General features: G+C 37.0%; 1 protein-coding gene across 4 annotated transcripts in view; it reads right to left on the bottom strand.

Annotated features, from left to right (window-relative positions):
* Emcn (endomucin) overlaps positions 1 to 25,304 on the bottom strand; it is a 109,469-nt gene that overhangs the window by 75,936 nt on the left and 8,229 nt on the right. The window contains exons 1-2 of one of the 4 annotated variants that reach the window (XM_029560258.1): positions 5,334 to 5,715; positions 1,923 to 2,045 (exon numbers count right to left, since the gene is read on the bottom strand). In XM_029560258.1, the coding sequence (XP_029416118.1) occupies positions 1,923 to 2,045; positions 5,334 to 5,445 (235 nt within the window). In that variant the 5' untranslated portion in view covers positions 5,446 to 5,715. Of the gene's footprint in view, positions 1 to 1,922; positions 2,046 to 5,333; positions 5,716 to 25,304 lie in introns of those variants that run through there. The other 3 variants (XM_029560257.1, XM_029560256.1, XM_008826163.3) reach the window with 3 other exon arrangements.

Raw genomic sequence — 25,304 nt, 5'->3', positions numbered from 1 at the left:
TTTTTTTTTTTTTTACTTTTCAGTGTGTTTGAACATCTTTATAATACAATTTTAAAGTAAAATTTATATGGCTTATTCTAATTTTACAATTAGATGTGAATCATTGAAAATTTATCAGAGCTTTTTAGGACATAGACCAGAGCGTTATTTCTATTAATTAGGTAATAGAACTCATTGGAGATGTCTATTAAAAGGAATTAGAATGAATATGTGTGCGTTTGTATGCATTATGATAATCTGAGCTCAAATGTGTTATAACCTTGCTTCAGAGAAGGGTGATTCAGTGTCCAAGTATTGGAAACACTAGTTATAAAAATGATAAAAAATCCCCCTTACTATGTTTCAGCATGAAGAGATATGAAATGCACTTCTAAGTCAGCAAACTAAGATACATTTCCCATATCACAATTTACAATTTGCCCACGTTTCATGGTTGTATAACATTGTATCAGGGTTTGTGTTGTTATCTGGATATTGGTTTTTGTTTGTTTGTTTTACCACAGAACCTTATAGATGGGGCTGGATGCAATACCAGTACCTGCCTTCTTTGTCTTAGCACTTATGGGAATATTATTTATTGCAAAAATAATATGCTCTTGCCAACTTAGAGTCAGTTTTATGCTGAACACTCATTCAAGATTAGAGAGGTAAGAAAATAGTTGTACTTTGTAAAAATGTTAGAATGTCCATGTTTCAAACACAGAGCTGAGACAATTCTTAAAATACAGTGTTCAGGAGGTGGCTGAAGACCTCACAGGCTGTGGCTTCTTAGCTGTACCAGTTGGAGTTTCCCTTGTTTAGAAACATAGGCTACACAATATTCTGGGATTAAAATTTCCCACATTGCCCTCATTGTGAAACTTCTTCTCTTGCTTTGGCCAAGAAGTTCTAGGACAATTTTTGTTTTGTTTTGTCTTAGTTGTAGAATCAAATATAAATCAAATATTGCAGAGATAATAGACTTTGGTCATAACAACTTTTTTTTTTCTGTTAAAGCTTCACCTATTTCAAGTCCAGGCTATTGATGTGCATGCATATGAGCTTGGTTTGAGAGTGAGAGCTAAGGGAGGAATAGAAAGAAGAGAGAGTCAGTGGTAGGAATTCCAGTCATCCATTCATTCAAAATGTCTGATTTTTTTCTGGCAATCAACAGCAAGTTCTTGTCTTCTCCTCTTTCGAACAGTAAGCCTATATGAGATGCTTGGTTTTTTTTGTATGTGTTCTAAGATGAACATCACAGCAAGTATTAGCTTAACAGCCCCTTGGGTCTTTAATTGAATGATTATAAAGGCTTTTCAAGCAGAACTTATTTGAAACAAGGTGTCACTATGTAGTCCTGGCTGTCCTGGATCTTCCTATATAGACTAGGCTGGTGGGGGTGTGGGGGGGTTGTGTGTTGGTATTTGCCTCCACATCTGGAAGCTTTGCAAACTTTTATACATGATAAAGTAGTCCCTTTTAACACTTAGACAGGAAACTTGGCATAGTTGTCTTTCAGTTCAGTAACAGCAATGATGACATTGTATTGAAATGTACAAATTAAATCTATTATCAGCACATACAGCCAACAAAATCTCCTCAGTTTCATGTGGCTGGCTGTGCTAGGTAAGTGAAGAGCTGAAATATTTAGAAAGACATTTTTATGTCTTAGACATAGTAATTATTTTCTTCTCTAGAAAATACTTTGTGTATGTAGCAGGTACAATAGGACCATTCTCAAACAGGAGGTGGGCTCAAAGAATATCATCAAGGAAGCTCAGTAACGGCTTAAGATTCTATATACAGCTTGAAATGATGTAGGAATTTTAAAACAGTGAAATAGTACTTGACTTTAAAGCAATTATTTCCCTGTAGTAAATTATATAGGACCTGCTCATTTCGCTTTTAAAAGTTAAACTACATTCTGCTTAGCAGTAGCCTACCTTTAGGAGATGCTTCAGTTGTTGGTTTGCTAACAAAATTTGTCGTTGACATGGCATCTGGTGTTATGACAGATGATCTTGTAGAAGTTGCTGTCGTCAGTGGGCTAGACATATTTGAAACATCTGTAAAAAAGTAAATTATGTTTAAGCAATGTAATTTATATTTATTTTTCTAATCAACTGACTAATATACTTAAGCAATATAAGATAGCTGGCAACCACAAAAAAGCCAGGCATGACAGAAAGCACTAATAACCTCAGAGCAGGGGTCGGGGAGGCAAAGATAGGCGGGTTCCCAGAACTTACTGGCCAGCCAGTTTAGGCAAAATGGCAAGATGTATATTCAGTAAGAGACCCTGACTCAAAATAAAATGGAGAGCCATGAAGGAAGGCCGTGAGCTCTAGTCTCTGCATTCACATGCTCCCTGCCTTCCTCCCTGCCTCCCTCCCTCCCTTCCTCCCTCTCTCCCTCCCTCCCTTCCTTCCTTCCTTTCTTCTTTTCTATCTTCTGTTAATCCAATCAGTAAAGCATGAATTTGGAACTAGTTTCCAAGTTGTAATGAATTGATTCTTAGTTCATTACTTGACCAGCGGTTCTATCTGCTTCTCACCAATGGTATGAGTTTTCAAGACAGCTGCAGAACAGTCTGCATTTCTAGAGCTATCTAATACCTGAGAAAGCTAATGAGGAATACAAGTACAAAACTGAAGTTTAATAGTTATACTATCTGCACCAGATATTAAGTGTGCGGTTTCTGAGCACTGGGTGTTTTGCTATGTATGTATTTTCATAGCACATTGAAAGTCATTAATCACTAAAATGTCAATGTTAGTAAATATGTTCATGATAACTTCTTTTCTTCTCTACTGATTTTATGTGTGTGAGTGTTTTGCCTGTGTGTATGTAAGCTTCCTGTGTCATGCAATGCCCATGGAAGCCAGAAGAGGGAATTGGTTTCCCTGGAACTGGAGTTATGGATGGTTGTTAGATGCTATGTGGGCACTGGGAACTGAGCCTGGGTCCTCTGCAAGAGCAGCCAGTGTTCTTAACCCCTGAGCTATCTCTCCAATCCCTTCTCTCCATTTATAAAATACTTTTTATTTTATGCTCTATTAATATTGTATATAATTTATTATTTATCATGTTTACCAAGTATATTTATATGCCACAAAACTTATACATTGTATGCATTTATTATATATACATACATTTATATATCCTATATTTATTAGAATTTGTACTTTACACATTTTATTTTTTATGTGTATGAGTGTATTGCCTGCATATGTATAAGTGCACCCATGTCACACAATGCCTGCAGAAGTCAGAAGAATGCATCAGATCCCCTGGAACTGGAGTTATGGACAGTTGTTAACTGCCATGGGGGTTTTGGGAATTAAAACCGGGTCCTCTGCAAGAGCAGTCAATGCTCTTAACCACTGAGTCATCTCTCCAGTCCCTACACATTTTAATTTTTAAACCTTCAAATATATATAAATATATATTGCATATATGCAAGAAAGAGAGAAATTATCAAAGAAAGACAATAAACCTTAAAGAAATTCAACAATTGCAAAGGTTAAGTAACAGAGCCACCATAAATTTTGTATTTCAATTATGTTTGGACTGCAAAGATTTAGAAATGAAAGCAATGAACTATTGTCCATATTTTATATTTTTAAAATTGAAAATTCTTTAAAAATATTTTTATTATTTTTTAAATTTTGTGTGTTAGAGTGTAATGACTACATGTATATAAGTGCACCTGTGTTGTACAATGTCCAAGGAAGTCAGAAGAGGACATCAGATCCCCTGGCAGTGGAGTTAGGGACAGTTGTTAGCTGCCATGTGGATGCTGGTAATTGAATCTATGTGGGTTCTCTGCAAGATCAGCCAGTGCTCTTAATCAAAGAGCCATATCTTCAGCCCTTAAATTAAGAATTCTTAAAGGTCTCATTGAAGCATACAAGGGAACTGGTCTCCTGACCCAGGCAGATTTGGCAAAATCACAGCTTCATGATTGTTTTTTCAAAGTGATGGTAGGTAGGATTTAACTTTTATTTTATTTTATTAATTTATTGTTTTTTGATACAAGTCCTCACTTTGTTTCCCTGGCTGGCCTGGAACTCACTATTGTAGACCCTGCTGGCGTCAAACTCACAGTGATCCACTTCTTTCTGCTTCCAGTGCTGGGTCTAAAGGCCTACGCCCCCATGCCAAGCAGAACTTAACTCTTAATATTTAATGAAGACATTTGTAACACTATTATAATTCAATAACATTTATATATTGTATAAATCCTGTAATTTATAGGTCTATCATCTGGGATCCTAACTCTTAGGCTAAAGATCAAAGTGAAGCCACTAATAGCCACAAAGGTACTAGAGAAACCACTCTGATCTGAAGGCATTGTTATCTAACTCTCTCCAGTTTGGAATGTATACAGCAGAATATGTTGACAGGATGGATCTCAGGAAATACTTCAAGCAACTTTTAGTCTGGTAGGGATGGTAATAGCTGTGCACAATAAATAATGTTGACTACCATGGATGAATTACAGGGTTGTGTTTGCAAACTGCAGGTAGTGATACAATTAAGGTTAATTTTAGTTTTTTTAGAAACTGTCTCACTACATAGCCCTGGATAGCCTGGAACTCACTTTGTTAATCAGGTTGGCCTCAAACTCACAGAAATCCACTTGCTTCTGCCTCCTGAGTGTTGGAATTAAAAGTTTGTGCCATCATACCTGGCAAGTTGTAGAGTATTTGTGAAATTAAAAAGAGAAAGCATTAATTTAAGAAAACCTGAACTACAAGAAACATCTCAAGTGGCTAATCATTCCTATATTCAGGATGGATTCAAGCAGCCTGTGCATATTCTCTGGTACTAGAGCCAGAAGCTGTACTTTGTGGCCTCCTCTGTGCACTTTCCCAAGTCAGCTGGCAAGACGAACAGTACTGGAACATGTGGAACCCACAGGACTTGATCAGGAAGCAATGATCCACAAGGAGCAATCAGGACCCAGCTCTCCCCCACAACATATTCCTCATGTGAACTTGTGGGCCCGAGTGGGAATGTGGGTGGGAACTTTACACAAGCAAAACTCTCCACTTGTACATCAGATGTGCACTTCCATTTTATATCAAAGGCCATGTCTTTTTAGGTTTAGATATGTATGTGTGTGTGTGAGGGAGAGATTTTGTATGAAATGTGGGCTAATGCAAAATGTATGAAGGATAAACAATAAACTGAGTAAAATTTTATTAGCTAAAAGATGACTATCCTGTGGATGGACAATGGCTATTTCACAAGAGGGCAGGAATTAGACTTTGAAGAACAGGTGTTTGTTATGCCCACTGAGGGAAGGAAAGCACACGTGCCAAGCTCTGAGATATGAAAGTCAAAGTTACCTGAAAGGACCACAAGTAGCTCTGTGTGGCTAGATTGCACTCTGCAATGAAGGGGCCTGGTGGCTGTTGTCTGAGGATACATTCGAGGCCACTTACAAAGGATGTTGAACATCAGGTTGGAAATCTGAATTTTCTCAAGTCAATGGAGAACCATGGAAAATGACAAAACAGAAATTCCACAGGAAAAGTTATGGAAAATGTATATAGCAAAGAATGAGAAGATTCCAGTCCAATCAAACTACAAGCCCTCATTTTTGTGTGTACCATGTCATCTGCCATCCTGAAACTATGTGGCAAAAAGCATGCATTCACACAGACCTTCCCATCAACTGCAATAGGGAGATTTCTAAGAACCAATGTGTTAAGATTGAGATATACTGCCAAGTTTTTCTTCTTAACCTTCTCAAACATACTTGGCCAGTGACTGCTCCTGAGTAAAACCTTAATCCAATGGCATTCCTTGAAATTTCAGTTTGCTCTTTGGATTGTTCAATAAAGAATAGGCACCTTATGGTAAGGGCTGAAAACAGCCAGGAATATTGAGTAGGCAAGAAACGTATTCTGTGATTATTTTATTTAATCCCAACAAAGAGACATCCTTTATAGATGAGAACCCTGAAGTTCAGAAAGGATAAACATACCTTGCCCACCTTGTACACTGGAAAGTGATATAGCCAGAATTTAAATTAAAATAGATAACTCCCCCTGAATAGACCTGCTTCTTCTAGGTCAAAGCAAATACTGAAAGGCAGATTCCAGGCTTTAGAACCTGAAATAACATTTTTATCTCCTAATTTTTTAATTTTTTAATTTTCATGCTTAGAAAATAAGTGCAGTTAAAGGAATTTCAAAAGATCATAGTACCAATTGGAAGAAAAATCTGCTCGTTTCCCTTTCAATAACCTTTATTATAAACATAGATGAAAATCCGTTTTTGTTTCCAGCTCTGCTTTGGTATTTGGGCATATGGAATGTACTGGATCTCTGAACTGTCTCTAAGAGAGCATTTTCTTTTCTACCTGCCTCTATAAACATACTTTCAGAGGAGAGGTTTAAGTTCTTGAAGGAAACAGGAGGATGATTTCTTTGGGAACACACAATTACAGTATATAAAAATGGTATGTGCCAAATAGTCTTGTAATTCCTCAATATATGGAATATAGGAAATAATTTCATAACCCAGATCAACTAGTGTATAGAACTGATAGTAAGACTCTCTTATTTCGTAAAAGGTATTATTTATACACATTTATAAATTAATTGTTTCATGCAATGAGCACACACACACACACACACACACACACACACATATTCCCTCCCTAATCAGGCCCTTAAATTTGTTTCAAAACTTTTAAAAATAATTGGCAGTCTTTCAGTAATGATTTTGCAGGTGCTTTTTCCCTTTTAAGGACTGTGGTGTAAAATGAAAGTAGAGCCAATTCTTCAGTTTGAACATAATGTCACTGCACAACTGGGAATTTACAAGCAATGGTTCTCAGTAACTGCCACCATAATCCTTATTGCTTAGCTGATAAATACTTCATACTTTTACTGATAGCAAATGACCATTAGTAGGGTTTAAGTTAAAATTTTTTTAATTTTCTTACACATTGCCAAGATCTAAACATAGATATGAATCAACATTTATAAATATGACATTTAAATATGAATATGATAAAAATCTATAAATTAAACAAATACAAATGAAGTATACTCAATGTCATTTTCTATATTCTCAACAAAACAGAGCATTCATGAAGGACATGACAAGTCCGCTTAATTGTCTGTTTCATATAACCATTTACACTACTGGTGACCATTCTGTTTTGACATAAATCAATCTGATTTGCTGCCAACTAAATTAGATGTAATTAATCATTTTCATTAAAAGAAAAATTTACAAAGCGATGATGTAGCCAAATGGGTTCTTAGCATTGAGCCTCAATTGTATTTCTTACAAGAAATTGATAAGACATTGACTAGCCAATAACTATTAACCATAATAGGGACTTGTTGGGCAGTTATTTCAACAGGTGCAAAGCAAAACCATATATGTGAGCTGCTCCTAGAGGAACTTGAGAACGTGCCACATAAATTGATACCATGTGTTTAGACTGCATACACAGCTATGCACAATGCTGTGATGTAATATCTACAATAATCAATAGTTTTCTTTGACGGTGAGATTTCAAAAGGAGCTAGGCAACTAAGCACAAAAAGGAAATATGTATTTCATATACAAATAGAAAGAAAAAAATTATTAGCCGAATAAACAGAGACTATGAAGAGGCTTGAAAGGGGCCCTCGGTTATGTCAAACATAACTCTTTGGGAAAGAAAGACAGGAAAATCCTATTGTAATGAAACTTCAGAACTATTGGAAACTTGGGAAAAACAGAGGACTTTAAATTTACAGTACATTTTCAATTAAAGTTAAAAATGTTCTTTAAAGAAAAAAAGTTTTGAGACTGTTTAGATTTCTCAGGCAGGATGACGAGGGGTGGGCGATAACTCACAAGAATATCTCCTCTCTCTTGGGAAAATACTCAGATAAGTGGAGATATTTGTGTACCCGGAAGAGGCATCTCCTTGGTCTCAGCCATCTGTGTGGTAGGGAGGGAGTGCAAGCCTGGCAGGCTTCAAGTGTGGACAGGTGTCTCAGCCACCTGGCCCCTCTGGGGAGAACAAGAACGCAGCACCCCAGTGTTGAGATTGTTAAACAGAAAATATCGTCTGAAAATGGACCCAAGAATCTGAGGAGTCTGGCTGGCAGATGGGAGGGGTTGTGGGGGTGGGAACAGGGCAAATTCCCTCTACCCGCCTGGGTGTCATGTTCAGTATTACAGGGGCAAAGTCAGCTAGTTTACCTTTGCCAACATGATTCTTTGAAGAGCACATGTAATAGTGAAATACTTTTAGACTGGGGGTTGTGAGACTTTTTATATAATAGCCAGAGCTTGACTGATGAGTATCAATTCCTTAGGTACAGAGAAGCAAAGGGCAGGAGTGGGAAGGAACAGGACAGCTTCCTGCATTCTCTTGAACTTTCCGACAGTTGTCCTAAGATCCCTTCCCCCAGATGAGTCTCTGAGTCCAGAGAGAAACTGGTTCTGCAGTTCTCATGGTATCTGACTAGTGCTGACACTCAGCGAATGTCTTTCTAAAAAACTTTTTTGTTTTTTATTTTATGTGTATGAGTGTATTGCCTGCATGTATTTACGTGTAACCAGGTCGTGCAATGTCTGCAGAGGTCAAAAGAGGACATCTGATCCTCTGGAACTGGTGTTACAGACAGTTGTTAGCCATCATGTGCATGCTGGGATTTGAACCCAGGTCTTATCCAAGAGTAGCCATTGCTCTTAATGGCCGAACATCTCTCCAGACCCATCATCATGTGTCTTATAAGCCAGAAAATATCTCAGGCAGAGCCTGGAGCCCATGGCATAACTTCAGAGCAGGCTCGGTCTGTCTCTGTGTTGGGGAAGCACTGCTCTGAGCCTCCCCTGGGGCCGGCCAAGGTGAGGTGATGATAGGACAGCTGTGTCTCTCCTCATCTAGCACCTTCAGCTCCTCTCATTGAGAAGTTGGGTTTTATATCAGCTTTCCTGAGAATTTCTCCAGAAACACAGCAGGTTTCAACAGACTCTTGTGACTTGCAGATCTTATTGGTTTGGAATAGTGACTTAGACATGCTTCTTTTCCGTCTTCTTTTTTTTTTTTGGGATTAAAAAATATTTTTATTGGGCTGGAGAGATGGCACACTGGCTGTTCTTTCAGAAGATCCAGGTTCAAATCCCAGCGCCCAAATGGCAGCTAACTACTGTCTGGAACTCCAGTTCCAGGGGATCCGGCAGCCTCTTCTGTTCTCTGTAAGCATTGCATGACAAGGGTGCACTTACCTACATGCAGGCAATATACGCTACACATAAAATAAAAAATATATATATATTTTTAAATATTTTTATTGATTTTTCAGCATTTCATATAATTCATTTTGAGCATATTCAGACCATCTCCATCTCCTCTCAGACCTACCAACATCTCTCTATCCCCCCCCATTTCATGTCCTCTATTATTTTTTATGGCTTACTGAGTCTAATTTATGTTCCCCAAATGCTCTTGAGTATAGTTCCATCCCCTGGAACATGGTCAGCCTACCTGGCATCACATTCTCAAAGAAAACTGATTCTCTTCCCAGCATCTATCAGTTGCCAGTAGTTCCTCAGCTAGGTCTGGGCTTCTAGTCCCCCTTTCCTCTTGTGCATGCTGTCACAAGCGCTATGGGTTCATATGTGTAACTCCTCCTAAGGCTCACAGATCACTGTGGAAGAGGGGGCAGAGGGATTGTGAGAGCCAGAGGTGGTGGATGACTACAGGAAACATGTTTTCCGCATGCAGCAGGGAAGTTGCACATATGAAATGGCATGTTTTGAAGCTAGAAAATGGGATTTGGCCTAATTTGGGTATCTGGTTAATCACCCACTCTCTAAATAAAACAAAAAAATTCCTAGTTGACTGAAGATGAATCAGCTGAAAGGGTACTTTGGGCTATAAGGAGTGAAATGAAAAAGAAAGCTTTTTTTCTACCTTTTGAAAAATCAAAGGTAAGGTTTTCTTGCCCTAATTGTATACAAATTATATGTATTAATGGGGTACAAACTTGATGATGCAATTGCTAAGTACAATATGGAATAAGTAAGGTCAATGAGCATATTAATCATCTCAAATACTTATTTTTTGTGGTTGAACTTTTAAAATTTCCTCACACAGCTTTAAAAAATTTACAATACATAATTTACAATATTCATCACTCTGAAATCCCAATTAAATGCTTATTCTTCTTGTCTAATTGAGCTCTGTACTCTGTGGCTATCAGAGCCACGCTTCCTCCAACTCCAACCTTACACCCACTAGTCGCCATTTTGCCTCTTTCAAGCCAGTTATTTCATATCATACACGTATAAATGGGTGATGCAGCATCTGTCTTACTGAGTCTAGATTCCTTTATTTAGCACAACTATCTCCAGCTCCAGGCACATTGGCTAAAATGACACAATTTTGTATTCCCATGTGTTTTTTACACATTTCGATTTATTCATTTATCTTGTGATGGACACGTAGTTGATTCCATACCATAACTATTGTGACTAGATCTTCAGTAGACCTGTCCTATAAATGTCTCCTGATTTCTTCTTCAGTTCTCTGTCTAGTAACAGAACTGCTGGATCATACGTTGTTTCAGATTTTTAGCAACTTCACTGCTGTTTTCTACATTCCTACCAACAAGGTGTCACGGTTTCCCTTTCTGTACAGTCTAGCCCACACTTAACTTTCTTTTCTGTTATTTGGCTGGTAATAGCCATTCTGACAGGGGTGGGGCGATAACTCCATGTGGTTTAGATTTTTGTCTTCCTTGTGGTAGTGAAGGTAAGCATATATTTTTCACATGTGTATTGTTTATTTCTGCCTCTTCTTTTGAGAAACCACTGTTCAGGTCTCCAGCTCATTTTAAAATCAGGCTTTTTTTTTTTTCTATACTTGAGTTCCTCAAAAACTTTAGCTATTAACCAGATGTAGGCTTTGCAAATGCTTTCTCTTTTTTTCTTAGTTTTTTGAAGAGGGTCTAACTATGTAGCTACAGCTTTTCTGGCGCAATGTATGTAGACCATCCCAGGCTGGCCTGGATCTCAGAGTGATCTGCTTGCTTCTGCCTCCCCAAGTGCTGGATTTAACATGTGCCACCATGCCTTGCTATTTTCTCTCTTATTTCTCTTGTGAGGATGCTTTTATTTTGATGAGATCTAATTTGTCTATTTTTTTTTTTTTTTTGGTCTTTTTGAGACAGGGTCTCTCTGTGGCCCCAGCTAGCCTGGCACTTAATATGAAGACCAGGCTGAACTTGATCTCACAGATTTGTCTATTTTCCCAATTTTGTTCTTGCATGTTTGGCATCACTAACATACACCACATGGCATAGCTTTCCTGTACATGTCCCTCTAGTATTATATAGTTTCTTACAAGTAAGTCATTTACCCATTTGGGGTTGATTTTTATATATGGTGTGAGGCATGGGTCAATTTAATTCTTTGGCATATGGCTATCTATCTTTCTCAATTATGTTTATGAAGGAAGTAGCTCTTTTCCAAACGTGTGTACTTGGTGCCTTTGTTGAAGGCCACTTCTGGGTTTATGTTCTATTTCACCCATTGACGGGTCTACTTTTATAGTAACACTATACTGTCTTAGCTATTGCTGCTTTTCTGAGGAACTAGCTGTCCTGCAGGCAGACAGTTTATCAGTCTCTCATATGACTTTGAAACTCACCCGAAGGCCCCAGGTAAACAGAGAGGTCACCATTAACAAACTTTGACAAAAAGCAGGTACTAAATTTGCCATCGATGGGAATGAAAACAGGGCCCATCGCAGCCTCAGCCCATCTGATGTAGTTTGGGGGGGAGCAAACTTACACTAGTCTGATAAGCAAGGTCACTTGTACTTGGGGCTTTTCCTGCATTATTGCACCATTGCTCAACTCCCACAGCAGAGCTACGTATCAGGATGCTCTATACTGTGACCCAGGCTGAAGTTACAGCAGTGCACACCCAGCTCAACTCGGGACTCAGTTAACGGTTTTATCAGGTAACAGCACCCAGACAATTGCCCAGTTTTAACCCAGAGTAAAAGTTGCAGCCCTGTCATCTAGATAATTGGAAAACAAACCCTGCTGCTCTTGGTCATTACCCACTGGTCCACTCAGAATCACAGGCTAAACTAATGAACAAATGTTTGGCCTTGCTGGAGAACACCCTCATTAAATGTGAGAAAAGCCAGCTGTCTTCTCCAATTCACAGATACTAATGCAAGGACACAAGGATTACAAAGACTCAGGAAATCATGGCACTTCCAGAATAAACTAACACATTTTCAAAAACAGAGCCTAAAGAGAGACCTACTGATCTGTGAAATGACAGAAGAAACTCAGAACAAACCTAAAATTGTTGGATGGAAAGGGAACAGTGCAGTGGTAGAGTGCTTGCTTAGACTGCACAACTTTCCATATTTAATCCCCTGTACTAAAAAGAAGAAAAGTAAATTCAATGAGCAGTAAGAGTACACAGAGAGAGGGGTTGGAGAGATGGCTCAGTTGTTAAGACCACTGGCTGGTCTTGCAAAGACCTGGGTTCAATTCCCAGCACCCACAGAGCTGCTAACAACTGTCCGTAACTCCACTTCCAGGGGATTCGATATCCTCTTCTGACATCCCTGGGCACTATATGATGAGTGCTCTTACATATATGCAGGCAATAACACTCATACACATAAAATTAATATAATAAAATATTTTTAAAAAGAGTATATAGAACCTGGAGGGATGGCTCAGTGGTTAAGAGAATTGGTTCCTCTTGCAGAAGACCTGGGTTCAATTCCCAGCACCCACATGGCAGCTAACAACTGTCTGTAACTCCAGTTCCAGGGGATCAGACACCCTGTGGGCACTGCAGGATACCGGTGCACTTATACACATGCAGGCAATATATTCATACACATAAAATTAAAATAATAAAATATAATAAATAAAATATTAAAAAGGAAGACACAGATAGAAATATAAAGCAATATGTGTAAAATAACAAAAACCAATTGGAAATTCTAGAGATGCGAAAACTGAAAGATGTTATAGAAAGCTTCAACACTGCTCAACAAGATGAAGAAATAAAGCTTGAAAACCAAACATTTCATCTCATCACATTTGAAGGACAAAAAGACAAAATAAAAATAAATGAAGAAATCACTCGGGGATCATAGACCTGATTGTATTAATTTAAGAAAGAGAAAAAGAAGAAAAAAAAAAGTCAGAAGCAAATTTAAAGAAATAATGGCTGAAAAGTTCCCTGATTTGTGGAAACATGGCAACCCTCAGACACAGGAAATACAAAGGTCTTCAAATTAAATTCAACACCAAAGGGGAATTCACTAAGACAAACATAACCAGATGACTAAAACTCGAAAGATAAGAACTGAGACAATGACAGACAAAAGAGATAACAGAGTTACCAGTGAATTTCTCAGCACATTTTTCTTTTACACACATACACACACATATATGTACATAATGCTTATATGCACATATGTACAGTGTCCTTTTCAAATAAGGACAATAAATTTAAAAATAAGTTATTAAGAAGGAAGGAAGAAAGAGATAAAAGGCATGTCTAGTTTAGGGACCAAGCTACCAGTTTTGACTCTGGGCCCTGTCACTTACCAACTATATGACCTTATGTAAATTTTCAAATGTCTGCTATGGTTTGATGCTGAATGCCCTCAAAAGGCTCAGATGTTAAGGCTGTGTTTTCCAGGTACTGTTACTGGGAAACACTTTACGCTTTAGGAGGTGGAGCCCGGCAGCCATGTTCAGATCACTGAAGTTTGCCCTCTACTCCAGAGGGACTTCTCATAGGATTCATGCTGGTCCTTGTAAGGGGACTGCCATAAAACTCCGAGTTTGCCTCTATCTTCTCTCTGCTCCAATCTGAGATGTAGTCAGTTTCCAATGCATGTGCTCCTGTCTTGAAAAACACCATGACATGACAAAACTTCAAATTAGGCCAGTGCCAATGCTATGCCCTGGAGCCTTGAAAACTGAGTGGAATAAACTTCTTTTCTTTATAAAGTTTGATGCCTCAGTTATTTCATTTCAGTGGTGAAGAACTGCCTTATAAAATTTCAGTTTTCAGTCTTATAGAAATAAACATCATAAAGTCTTTATGTATATCAAAAGAGTAGAACATATAAAAGATAAATAACAGTTAATATTTGTTACACTTGAATTTTTGAATTTATTCCTGTTGACGATCTCAATAAAACCAAGGGAATTTTAGGGTTCTGCCATAGGGTCAGGTAACTTTATATTACTTTAGTAACATTGCAGTGATACATTTGGTTAAGATAAATCTTCAGTCCATTCAGTAGGCTCAAGTTGATAAAGTCTTTTTGAGAAAAGCATGGCTTTTTCCACAAATGATAATCTGATTCTTCCAATTATGCCTCTTCTTTGATGATCACTTGGCTAAAATTTAAAAATTATTTTCATTGTTCCTTCTCTCTAGTATACTTACATTTGTTCTAAGAAACTGTGATTATAGCAATAGGAAAGAAAAATACAAAGTAGATAAAAGAAAACTTGAAAGTTAGCTTCATATAGTGAATGAGTTATTGTGTGCTATAGTTCTATCAAACTTTTATTAACATTTTCCTGTTGAGAGCATTAGACTATTGTGTAATGTAAAGTTTTAAGCAGGGATCTGTGGGTCAATAGTCACACTAAATATTGTCTATTATATAGACAATATAATGAAAATAACGAATATTTTCATTTTCAATGGGGGTCTACTAATTAAAATTGCTAAGTAATTAGCACTGCTTTGTTTTTCTTTCCTTGATCAGGGGGTATGAATGTGATCTTACCAGAGAGGTTTCAGATCTTTTTCTATGTAAATGAAGTATTTCTCTTCAAAAAAGCGAGGGAGTTCTTGCTTATGGATCTTCAAATAGTGTACCGGTAACAGTGTTTCATTATTTCCACTCAAGGTTTATATAGCATCACAGAATGGGGCCAGGTCTTGAAATCTCTCTTGTTCATTCCCTCCAAATGGGGAATTGGCTTAAACATTCATGACTCATAATTTTTAATTAAAAACAGGTAAGAAAATACCTATAGACCAGGGACTCAGCCCTTTGGTTGTCGTATATGCCCGTTCTGATCCTAGCACAAGTCTGTTGTTTCCTTCTCTGGGTGTGTTCCCACCCAGAGTTCCCACTGTCCTGCAGTGGACATAGAAAATGAGTCTGAACCACATGTTCAGCGAGAGCACATCTTGTGCTTATTGGAGAATAGAGAAGAGATTCTGATTTTCCATTTTCTGATTTTAAAGATTAGCTTTATAATGATGTATTTTTCAAATTAAAAAAAATATTTTGGCCAGGTGTGGTGGCATACTCCTTTAATCCCAGCACACGGGAGGCAGAGGCAGGTGGATCTCTGTGAGTTCAAGGCCAGCCACCACATAGTGAGTTCCAGGACAGCTGGTGCTACAGGGAGACCCTGTCTCTCCTCTTTTTTTTAAAAAAAAAAAAAAAAAAAAAAAAAAAAAAAAAAAAAAAAAAAAAAGAAGTGTTCCATTAGGATACTATCAAAGGAGTCACTTGTGGTGAGTTAATCACATCTAACACATTTAAAAATAACTCTGCATGCTGTGGGACAGGTGGACAGATGCAGTCTCCACTACCACAGATTTATCTTTTTACTTACTAGTATCCAATAGGCACATTTCCAAGATATGCTCGTAAAGCCAGTCTGGGAAGCATAGATTCTGCTGGAAATGGGGGATTAGAAATGTATATTCAAGGAGAATTGGAAGTAAATGGTGTATTTTTCTTCTCAATCAACCCAAACACACCTCATTATTTGTAGACAGTAACACATTCTATGATATTATCTGCCAGTTTTCACTAGAAAAATGAAACGCTCCAAGATCCCCTCCTAAAATCCAAGGTAAAGACTCAGATGGAAATGGTATGTCTGTAGGAACATATATGGTCATATTCACCCTTGTAATAGATGATTCTTAGTATTTAAAATGATGCCTGGAGCCTAATATAAGAGAAAGGACCAGAGAACTAAATTTCCTGAAATGAGAAGCCACTATACCTTTTACCCGTGAGGATGCAGGAGAAGAGAGAAATTGTTAGGGATTAATGGAGCATTAAGAAGACTCAGGACCAGCGATGTCTAAAGCATGCCCTTCATTTTGCATCTCCCTGATGTGAGCTTTCCTACCTTCACAAAACCGCAAATACCCGCTAGGACTTTAGATGAGTATTTTTTTCTACCATGCGTGAAAGAAAGTAGAGCTCCATTTTGGTTCCCGCTAATGGAAAGTTAAAGAAGTACAAAATGTGATGGGTGCAGAAAGCTGGAAATAAAGGCAAGCATGAAAATTTTATCTTTCCTCTGTCACGGTTTTCAGCATTTCTCCAGTGTCAGAGTAAGTTTTCAATCCGACTGTGTTATTGTATTAAATAATGGAGATACATAGGTAGCATTTAAGTTCTCTAAAATACTGTTTTATTCAATTAAGTATCATTTATTGGAGTTAGCATCAAATGTTCTGAGTCATAAGTTTGACTCATGACATAAGTCATGAGTTTTCATGTAAGGGACAACGGTAAATTTTCTCTGTAGCACAGTATTCTATAAATTATTTGCTTTCCATCTATGACAGGGTAATCAAAGTAAACGGACTGTGAAACTGGGAGGTGAGCCCCTGAATTCAGCAGCAATGGTTGCTCCTGTCTGTTAAGCACCAGCGTTAAGGAAAGTGTTTCTGAGATTTGGTCAGTATGAAGACCACAGTTATATCAGATATATAAATGAATCCAAACTGTAACAACTAAATTTACTTTCCTGAGGTAGGAACATATATAAGCATGTATATGAGAAAACCAATAGCTATAATCTCACATTATTATTAGCATATCATTAATTTAGGCCTCAGAATTATGTTCTGTGCAATTAAGCATTTTATGAACTTAGAGTTACTATGAAAAGATATTAAAACGGTCAATTTTAAACAATCTTGGTGACAGTGTAATACCTGTGTATCTTTAGCTGCTAGTGTGGTATTTGACATTAGCCCTGAATGTTTATTAAATGCTAAATATAAGTAATATTGCTTGAATTAGACAGAATAGTCATAATATTGCAATTATGCTATCTTTTAAAATCGAACTAGTGCCTGTTAAAATCTGAAGAATAAAGACTTGTATTTTATTAATATTGAACACATAAAATATTTAAATAAAATATTTGAATCTACATTTATTTTCAAAATATTAATTCATATACTTATTATTTGTAAGCATACCTTTATTCTTCTGTGGCCTTAGTAGTGAATAACTTTGGATTTATAAATTTCTAGTCTAGAGTCACTTTAAACTCTGGAATAATTTATGGAGGATTTCGTATGTTCTTGGCATTTGCTTGTCTCTGGTGAGACTGTAACATTTGAAGACTGCTTCTTCATATCCTCCTGGGGGATAAAGGTTGAGGTAAAATGCATTTGATAAGTTCAGAAGAGTGACTTACTAATTATCAAAGTATCATAAAAACTTTTGTCTATTTTCACAGGCTTGTAAGAAAAAATATGGCTGGCAAAAAGAAATGGCACATTTGGTGGCAGCCTCCTAAAGTTTGGTCTCTAGAAATGTGTGTTCAAAATTTCACTACTCCTGTCCTAGTTTGACAAGATTTTCATGCGTCTTTTTATCTACTATCATTTCCTTGTTCTTTTCCTTAACATCAGTTTCTCTTTAAAACAAATCGCTTCACTGTTAATACTATTATGCTAAGATATTGCAATATGAAACAGCACCGCCAGCCTTGACAGATGTCGTGAGAAAAGCAGACAGGAAGAAAGTCTCGCGAGGCATTTTTTCAGTACTGCCATTGAACTTTATCTCCACCCATCCTTACATGCCAGGCATTGGTTTTTGAGATGGGGTCTCACCATATAGCTCAGGCTGGCCTTGAACATGCTATATAGCCATGTTGGCTTCAAATTTGCTGCTCTCCAGTCTTTCTTTCCTGAGTACTGGGATTATAGACAGATGCCACTAAGCTGGGATTCTTTTCTTCTTCAATTTCTTTATTTTTACTTTAAGTGTATGTACTAGTGCCTAAGCATTTGTTGCACCATGTGCATGCCTGGTGCCCAAGGAGGCCAGAAGAGGGTGTCGGATCCCTTGGAACTGGAGTTAAGGGATCTTCTGAAAGTGCCACAAGCTCTCTGAACCACTAAACCATATCTCCAGCCCTGAGATCACTGGATGTTTGATAGACAACTTTCATTATGTTGGTTTTAATTTGAGTCTTGCTCTCTCAGTATTAAAAGAGAAATTAATGTGTGTTGTGACATAGTAAAAATATGAGAATACCAGTCATTTGTGTTCTCCCTTAGGAAGTCAGAAACATACAGAAATTGAAGTCAATATTATTTAATCCCATGTCCATCTATAACATCTAGTCCCATCGGTTGTGTCTTATACACAATGGAAACAGTGCTCCAGATAAAGCTTTTCAAGGTTACCAACCCATCGTGGATGTTGTATTGCTCCAAATTATGGCTTTGCCAGGTAACAGAAATACAGTCCCCTCTTTTTTCCTCTCCCCATTCTACCATGTGCTATGACTACTTCCTTTGAAATCCAAAGGCAAATGACCCCAAAGCTTAGCATTATTTTAAGAACTGATAACATATGTAGAAGATAAGGGCTAAGCAGGTGATTAATAGCCATTTAATGTCTCAAATACTAATGCAGAGAAATACTTGATATTCAAAAAGGAACCAAATGCTCTACAACAATCTAGTTGGGTTTGAGTATGACTTCTGATTTTTCATTTCATATGGTGTTACCATCAACAAAGTACAACAGAGCAGATTGAAACAATGACCAGTACATTGAAATAGCTAGAGAAAAATCTATTACCACATTTCAAAGGAATCTGATATTTACAGCTGAGAGAGTAATTGAAATAAAAAAATTTAAAGGACAGTAAGCAGAATTTTAAATATCTTGAATAATAGGGATAAAGACAATACATAAATAAGAGAATTAGAGAAATTGTCATTTATTTGTAGGATAAATTTAGGAGGAATAATTAAAAAGTGAAAAAAAACTAAAAATTCATAAAATGTAAAGATAAAAGCATCATGAAATATTATAAAGCCAAATGTAAGTTTAAAATAAAGATTACTAAGACATTTTATTTTAGAATCCTGATGAAGTTATGACACATGAAAACTGAAAAGTAAGCATTTCCCTGTTTCGACTATGGTTGGATTCTTTTTATAACACGAATTTCATTTTGCTCTTTGAGTTGTAAACAAAAGCTATCAAAGAAGAACTAATATTGGTAAATGAGAAGTTTCAACATAAAATGTTTGAATATTTCATTAAGCAAATAAGTAAAAAATTTCTACTGAGAGAAAGAACATGATCAAATAAAGTTCATGAACAAAGTAGCTGTCATAAACTCTGATCAAGAAAACAAATCAGAGAACATGAATAATTCTTTGTTTATTCACTGAAGCTAAGACTGTAACATCTACAGTCTTTCCCAGGCATTCCTAGACATACAATTTCTAGACCCCACAATTGAGTATCTGATAGTCCTTTTAATTTCACATAGTTTCCAAACACCAACTGTGTTTTGAGACTGTGTTAAGCAATGGCATAAATGTTAGTTACTTATCAATTAAAAGTGATTTATACATGTATCTTATAACCATGATACTAATATTTTGTGAATTTTACTGGTATATTCCTCAAGGTTTGTTTAATGTCTTCAAGTACACATTTTGTATGGAGAAAGTATTTTTCAGAGGTTAATAAGTCTTTGGAAATCAATATTCAAGTTTTAAAAATCATAAAACAAAAGACTATTTGTCTGGTAAACTTCTAAATTTAATTTACACATAATGTTATTCTCTTTGTTAATATAGCAAATTTAGCAATTTTTAAGCACTTTTAGTTTTCTTTACACATTTTGTTAGTTTCCTTTAAGATTTTAAAAGTTAGGATAGACAGAGATGACTCAGTGTTAAGAACACTTGCTGCTCTTCTAGAGGACCCAGGTTTGGTTCCAAGTGCCCACATCAGACTGCTCACAACTGCCTGCAACACCAGCTCCAGGGAATCTGATGACCACTTCTAGACTGTGGGCACCTGGCAACTGAACGCACATGTGCACAGAATCACACACACACACACACACACACACACACACACACACACACACACCCACACACACACACACACACAGAGTTTAAAAACAAATGTTAAAAGAATTTTAAAGTTTATTATAAATTGTAAATAGTTAACGCGTAGCACTTCACCTGACTTTTAGGGGTTTATAGAGATTGCACATATGCGATCTCTTTATAGATTCCCAGTGGATACACAGTGCTTTGTTTTTGTTATTGAATTCTAGTCAGATAAGCTTTTATACTTAAGGAGTCCACTGGGAAAGCAAAACATACTGCTTTGCTCAGAAATTCTTTTGATAAATGTTTTGTCAGTTTGTAAAATAGTCAATTTTTAAAAAGTACTTCTACCCTGATTTAGCTAGGGATTAGGGAAAGTTAAAATGTAAATGGAGTGAAAAGCCTGTGAGATAATTTTAAAACACTGTTCCAACTAGCAAATTTCTTGTCTCAGGCACCAAGAAGTACAACAAGCAAACATGAATATGAACTTAAGAAGATAACACCTAGCCTCACATAAGGACTCTTGAAAACTAGGTATCCTGAGCAGCCCAGCTAGCCATAAGTCCTTAGCATTGTTTTCTGGTCTAGTGTGGTGACATCACCCACTATGAGCAACAGATGCATCCACTGACTACAGATGATGAATCCTTCTGTTAAATAACTGGAGGCAGTTACATCTTGCTGAAGTTACCTTATTATAAGGGGGGCAAGCCTGATGGACAGTTTCTAATGCCAAATAAACAAGGTTAATGAAAATAAAAAACTTAAGAGATAAAAAATTTGAGTTGAGAGGAAATCAACAATGGCATCCTTAAAGTTTAAAAGAATACAGTGTATTTCTGTATCCGTAGATATTTGCTCTAGAGATGTAGAGAAACAGAGTCCAAAAATAGCTTATGAATGATGATATTAGAGCTTATGTGTCAAGGAGTCTATTTCTGTCATAAACATCTGAGGAGGCTGCAGACATTTTTCTCTACAGCTTTCTTTTCTAACATTTTAAAAAAGATTTTCTAATTAAGTTTATTCAGCCTCAGATAAGTACCAATCACCATAAGATCGCAAAGGCTCTTCTCTACCATTTAAGACTGCTGAGTTCCCCTTTAATAGAGTGCTACTTCAATTTTAAATCTCCAAGCTTGGAATCTATATCCCATTGAAGCGGCAGCTAAGAACCATCATCCCTTAACGCCAGTTCCAGGGGAATCCAACGTCTCTCTTCTGACCTGGGTCAGACATGACATGGGTGCACTTGCATACATGCAGGTGAGACACTCATACACATAAAATAAAAATGATAAAATATTTTTAAAAGAATTTCATGGGAACCAGAAGTTTATCTGTTTGGATTGTCAAACACATCCCTACTGCACTTGAAACTTTGAAGAGAGTGTGATAGTTTCTTCCTTAATCAACTTGTTATTAAAAGTGGGTAATTTTTTTTTAATAGTCTATAGAGTACAGCTCAGGTCTGTCCGTGTTAATAAAGGGGAGATAAAGAGTAGACATGTAAGTGAACCACAAGATCTCACGAGTACGTGCCGATAGGGTCATTTTTACAAGGAGAGGGCCAGACTGGGCTGGAATTTAAGTCCTTTTGCCTAGGGAGATTTTAATAGTCCAAATAATAATTTTCTTGGCCAAATTTAATTTCCAATTATTCTGAACTAGTATAACAACAACAACGACGACAACAAAAATGATGCTGAATTCACACAAAAATTGTCCCAGGAAGCAGGAGAACCTGACTCTTTCCTTTGAAAAGCATCTCCGCGTGTGCCCTGAGGTGGAACAGGGGATGTAAAGGATGCCACGTTGTGAGTCTTCAAGGAAAGGGGGGATCACAGTGACTGCGGTGAGAATGTCTGGAGGCTGTGGGCAGGCTCTTCTCCAGTCAATAGAGCCTTTAGGAAGTCTCCCTCTGCTGCCCTACTCCCCCATCCCAGCCCTCAGACAAGGCTGCTGTTTCTCAAAACTTTCTTAGACTGTTTTAGCCTCACTTTTGCTCTCAAGAACTTTCTGGATGTGATTGAGTTTTTCTTGCCCTTCTCTTTCTAGGGACCTTTTTTTCTCCACTCCCGGCAACCAGTTTCTCCAAATCACACACTAATAGTATCAAATGGCATCCCATAAAAAACGGAAAGGTGTCATCTTGATGTATGCTGTGAGAACTATCCCTGGTGGCTCAGAACCAGCCTTCCACAAGCCAGAAAGTCTCTTAACAAACAGACCAGTGTGAGCTCTGTAGAGGAAGGACACATCAGACAGCTGAGCTGAGCACTGTTCCAGAAGATGACAACTTGGCATGAAACTGAGGCAAGGCAGTTGGGGGCCTCGAGTCCGAAGTTAGCTACAGTGAGAACATAAAAACTGTAGTCCGGAAGAAGCCTCAGTATCATTCAGCCAAACATCCCTTACTTTATAGATGTGATGGGTACAGTCTTGAGAGACAAAAACTCCACTTGCCCCAGTCACAGGGGTAACTGAGACTGAGGGCTCTTGGCTCAGAGGACAATACATCCCACATACTGTTCAGCATTAGTTCAACCAGAAAAAAATGACATTGTCATATTACCAAATATATACAATTTTTAGAAAAAAATGCTATCTTAAAATAATATTCGAATAAATGCATTGTGAAGGGTTGTGCCTTTATTTGATGAAGGCTGTTACTTCTATATTAATTGCATAAATGGCATCTTGATTGTTTACTTGACTTATGAAAAATTTAAAACATAAGAACCAATGAATTATCTGATGTCTCTACTTTTTACAGGCTTAGAATGGAGCTAATTTTCAAAGCTTTGAATGTGCTTGTATTTGAGCTGTAATGATGTTACCTTCTCTCCTAGTGAAGGTAGATTTGATCAGATGGAAATGGTTCAGAATGGCCAGGAAAATGATGGTGAGAATTATGGAGCAGTTTCTTCTCATGAGAAAGACTGAGTTAGCAGCTGCATTCATATAGCCATGTCACTCTGGGATGAACTGGGCATATGTTATAATATAAAGGCAGGCACAGTCTGCAGTTCATTTAAATAAGATGGCAGGCCAGCCTCATAGAGCCTGTCAAGTAAATTTAACCAACCAAGAATATATCCCAAAAAGATCTTCACAGATTCTCTGTGGCCAAGGATCAAAATAAATATGCCATCAAATAAAACAAATCTGGGATGCCCTGTGTCTTTTCTACTCTGCTGACTTGTGAAGAAATAGTTTTCCACATTAAAGCAAAGGTTAGTTACTAACCATCCACTATGTGTTCAAAGATAAGTGCTGGGAAAGGGGAAAAAATATCAATCAGACTTTGTACTTGTTGCTGAGACTTGTATAGAATTAAGTGGTACCTGGTCCTACAACAGGTACTTTGACAACGGACAGCATTGTCTCTTATTTTGCAAACCTTACAGGTTTTAGAATGTGACATAAAATTAAGTCCAATAAATGAAGCTGTCACAAAACAGTAAGAAGAAAAGAAAAAAATTATAAAAACCTCATTGACTCATATGATTTAATTATAACAATCTCAACAGTGCAATTACTATCAATAAATTTAACTACTTTTGTGTATTTAAAAGGCGACTCTCATCTTTTGAAACCAAATTTGCAGAGAAATGTAACTGGTAGATAAGTCAGTGTTGGACAGGGTACAGGCGCTGATGAGTGCATACAGCCTCTCTGCCCTAGGGAGGGGTCCAGGGGTTCCCAGCCTGTCTCCTCACACTTGCTTAACACCTAGGAGAGAAATTTCATACTTCTTACCACAAAAAAGATTTCTTTTCCCACTTCAGTTAAAAATAAAGTCAATGTGTGATACAAATGGTTTTCTGTGTTTTGTGTGTGTGATTTTTATAACTCAACCATTATTATAAAACATGGCCATTTGGATGTGAACAGCCCCAAGAAATAACATAAAGACATTATGACCAAAGAGGAAATGGGGGAATGACTGAGTCTCAGCTAAGTAAGAAAGAACTATGAAATTTACAGTGTACCTTTCTACTTATCAGTTGATTCTGTGACTTTAGCATGCGTTTCCATAATCACAAGTAGTTTAGTAGTAATATATAACTTGCATAATGTTTTTAATACAGATTTAACATTGTTATGTAGCACAAGCACAGTGTCAATATATGTCCTTTCATTTTTAGATACAGAAAGTGCTGCTAACACAAATTCATCATGCCAGCCAATTCTACCACATGTACAAGCTACACTAAATTTAGTTTTATATTACAACCAAGTTTCTATCAGTTAAGTATCCCACCTCAATGACAGGTTAAAAGGATTTGTGGATTTTGACTATTTTCAGACTAAAAAGTTAGCACTTGGGAGGTAGAGGCAGGCAGATCAAGTTCAAAGCCAGCCTGGTTTACACAATTCTAATTTCAACTTTAAACAATAGCTATTGAAACCATGGAAAAGACATATTAAAAAAAAAAAAAAAAAAAAAGAATATATTTTAAATACTTTTTTCGCCTTTTGATATTAGTGATTAATTTTTAGAAAGCAAGTTAAATAACTTACAAGTCTGAAATGCATTCTAGAGATTATGCACATTTGCATATATGATTTTTACTTGTATAAATTGTGGCTAAATCTAGCTCGGCAGCCATCTTCCTAGTAAACTATATTGTGTTGAGAAATTTTTTCACGGTCTTATAAGAATGGTTATAAGAATTACCAACATGCTTATCTGTTAGTGCTGATTGGAATCAACCTGGAATAAAAGAATCGTGTGTAAATGATGGGATATAATAAATGATAGGACTCTAAGCTCCAAAATTAGCAAGGTCTATATGACGTTGTTAGCCACTGCACACTGTTCTGTGTACTCTATTTATATCGCCTCACAAGCTCCTTTAATGTCCCTATGGAGTAAAGATTGCTCTTATCTCCATTTATAATTCATGATGGTAAAAGCTAATTAACTTGCCTAAGAGATAGAAATCGAAACCAGACAGTCCAAGTCTAGAAGTAGTATAAACGTAACAAAAGCAATGAATCCTTAGTACCTTTTTCTTCTATTTCTATTCTCTTTTTCCAAGACTTATATCTGCTTCAGTGATGTTAAGAGGCAAGTACATTTTGTTCCAACCACCATGATGAAAGATAGGTAAGCAAATGGCTACATGGCCAGTTCCTTC

The sequence above is a fragment of the Nannospalax galili genome, unplaced genomic scaffold (genome assembly GCF_000622305.1).
Source record: "Nannospalax galili isolate Female #2095 unplaced genomic scaffold, S.galili_v1.0 scaffold189, whole genome shotgun sequence".
NCBI classification, from domain to species: Eukaryota; Metazoa; Chordata; class Mammalia; order Rodentia; family Spalacidae; genus Nannospalax; species Nannospalax galili.
This window is presented reverse-complemented; position numbering and strand designations above follow the sequence as displayed.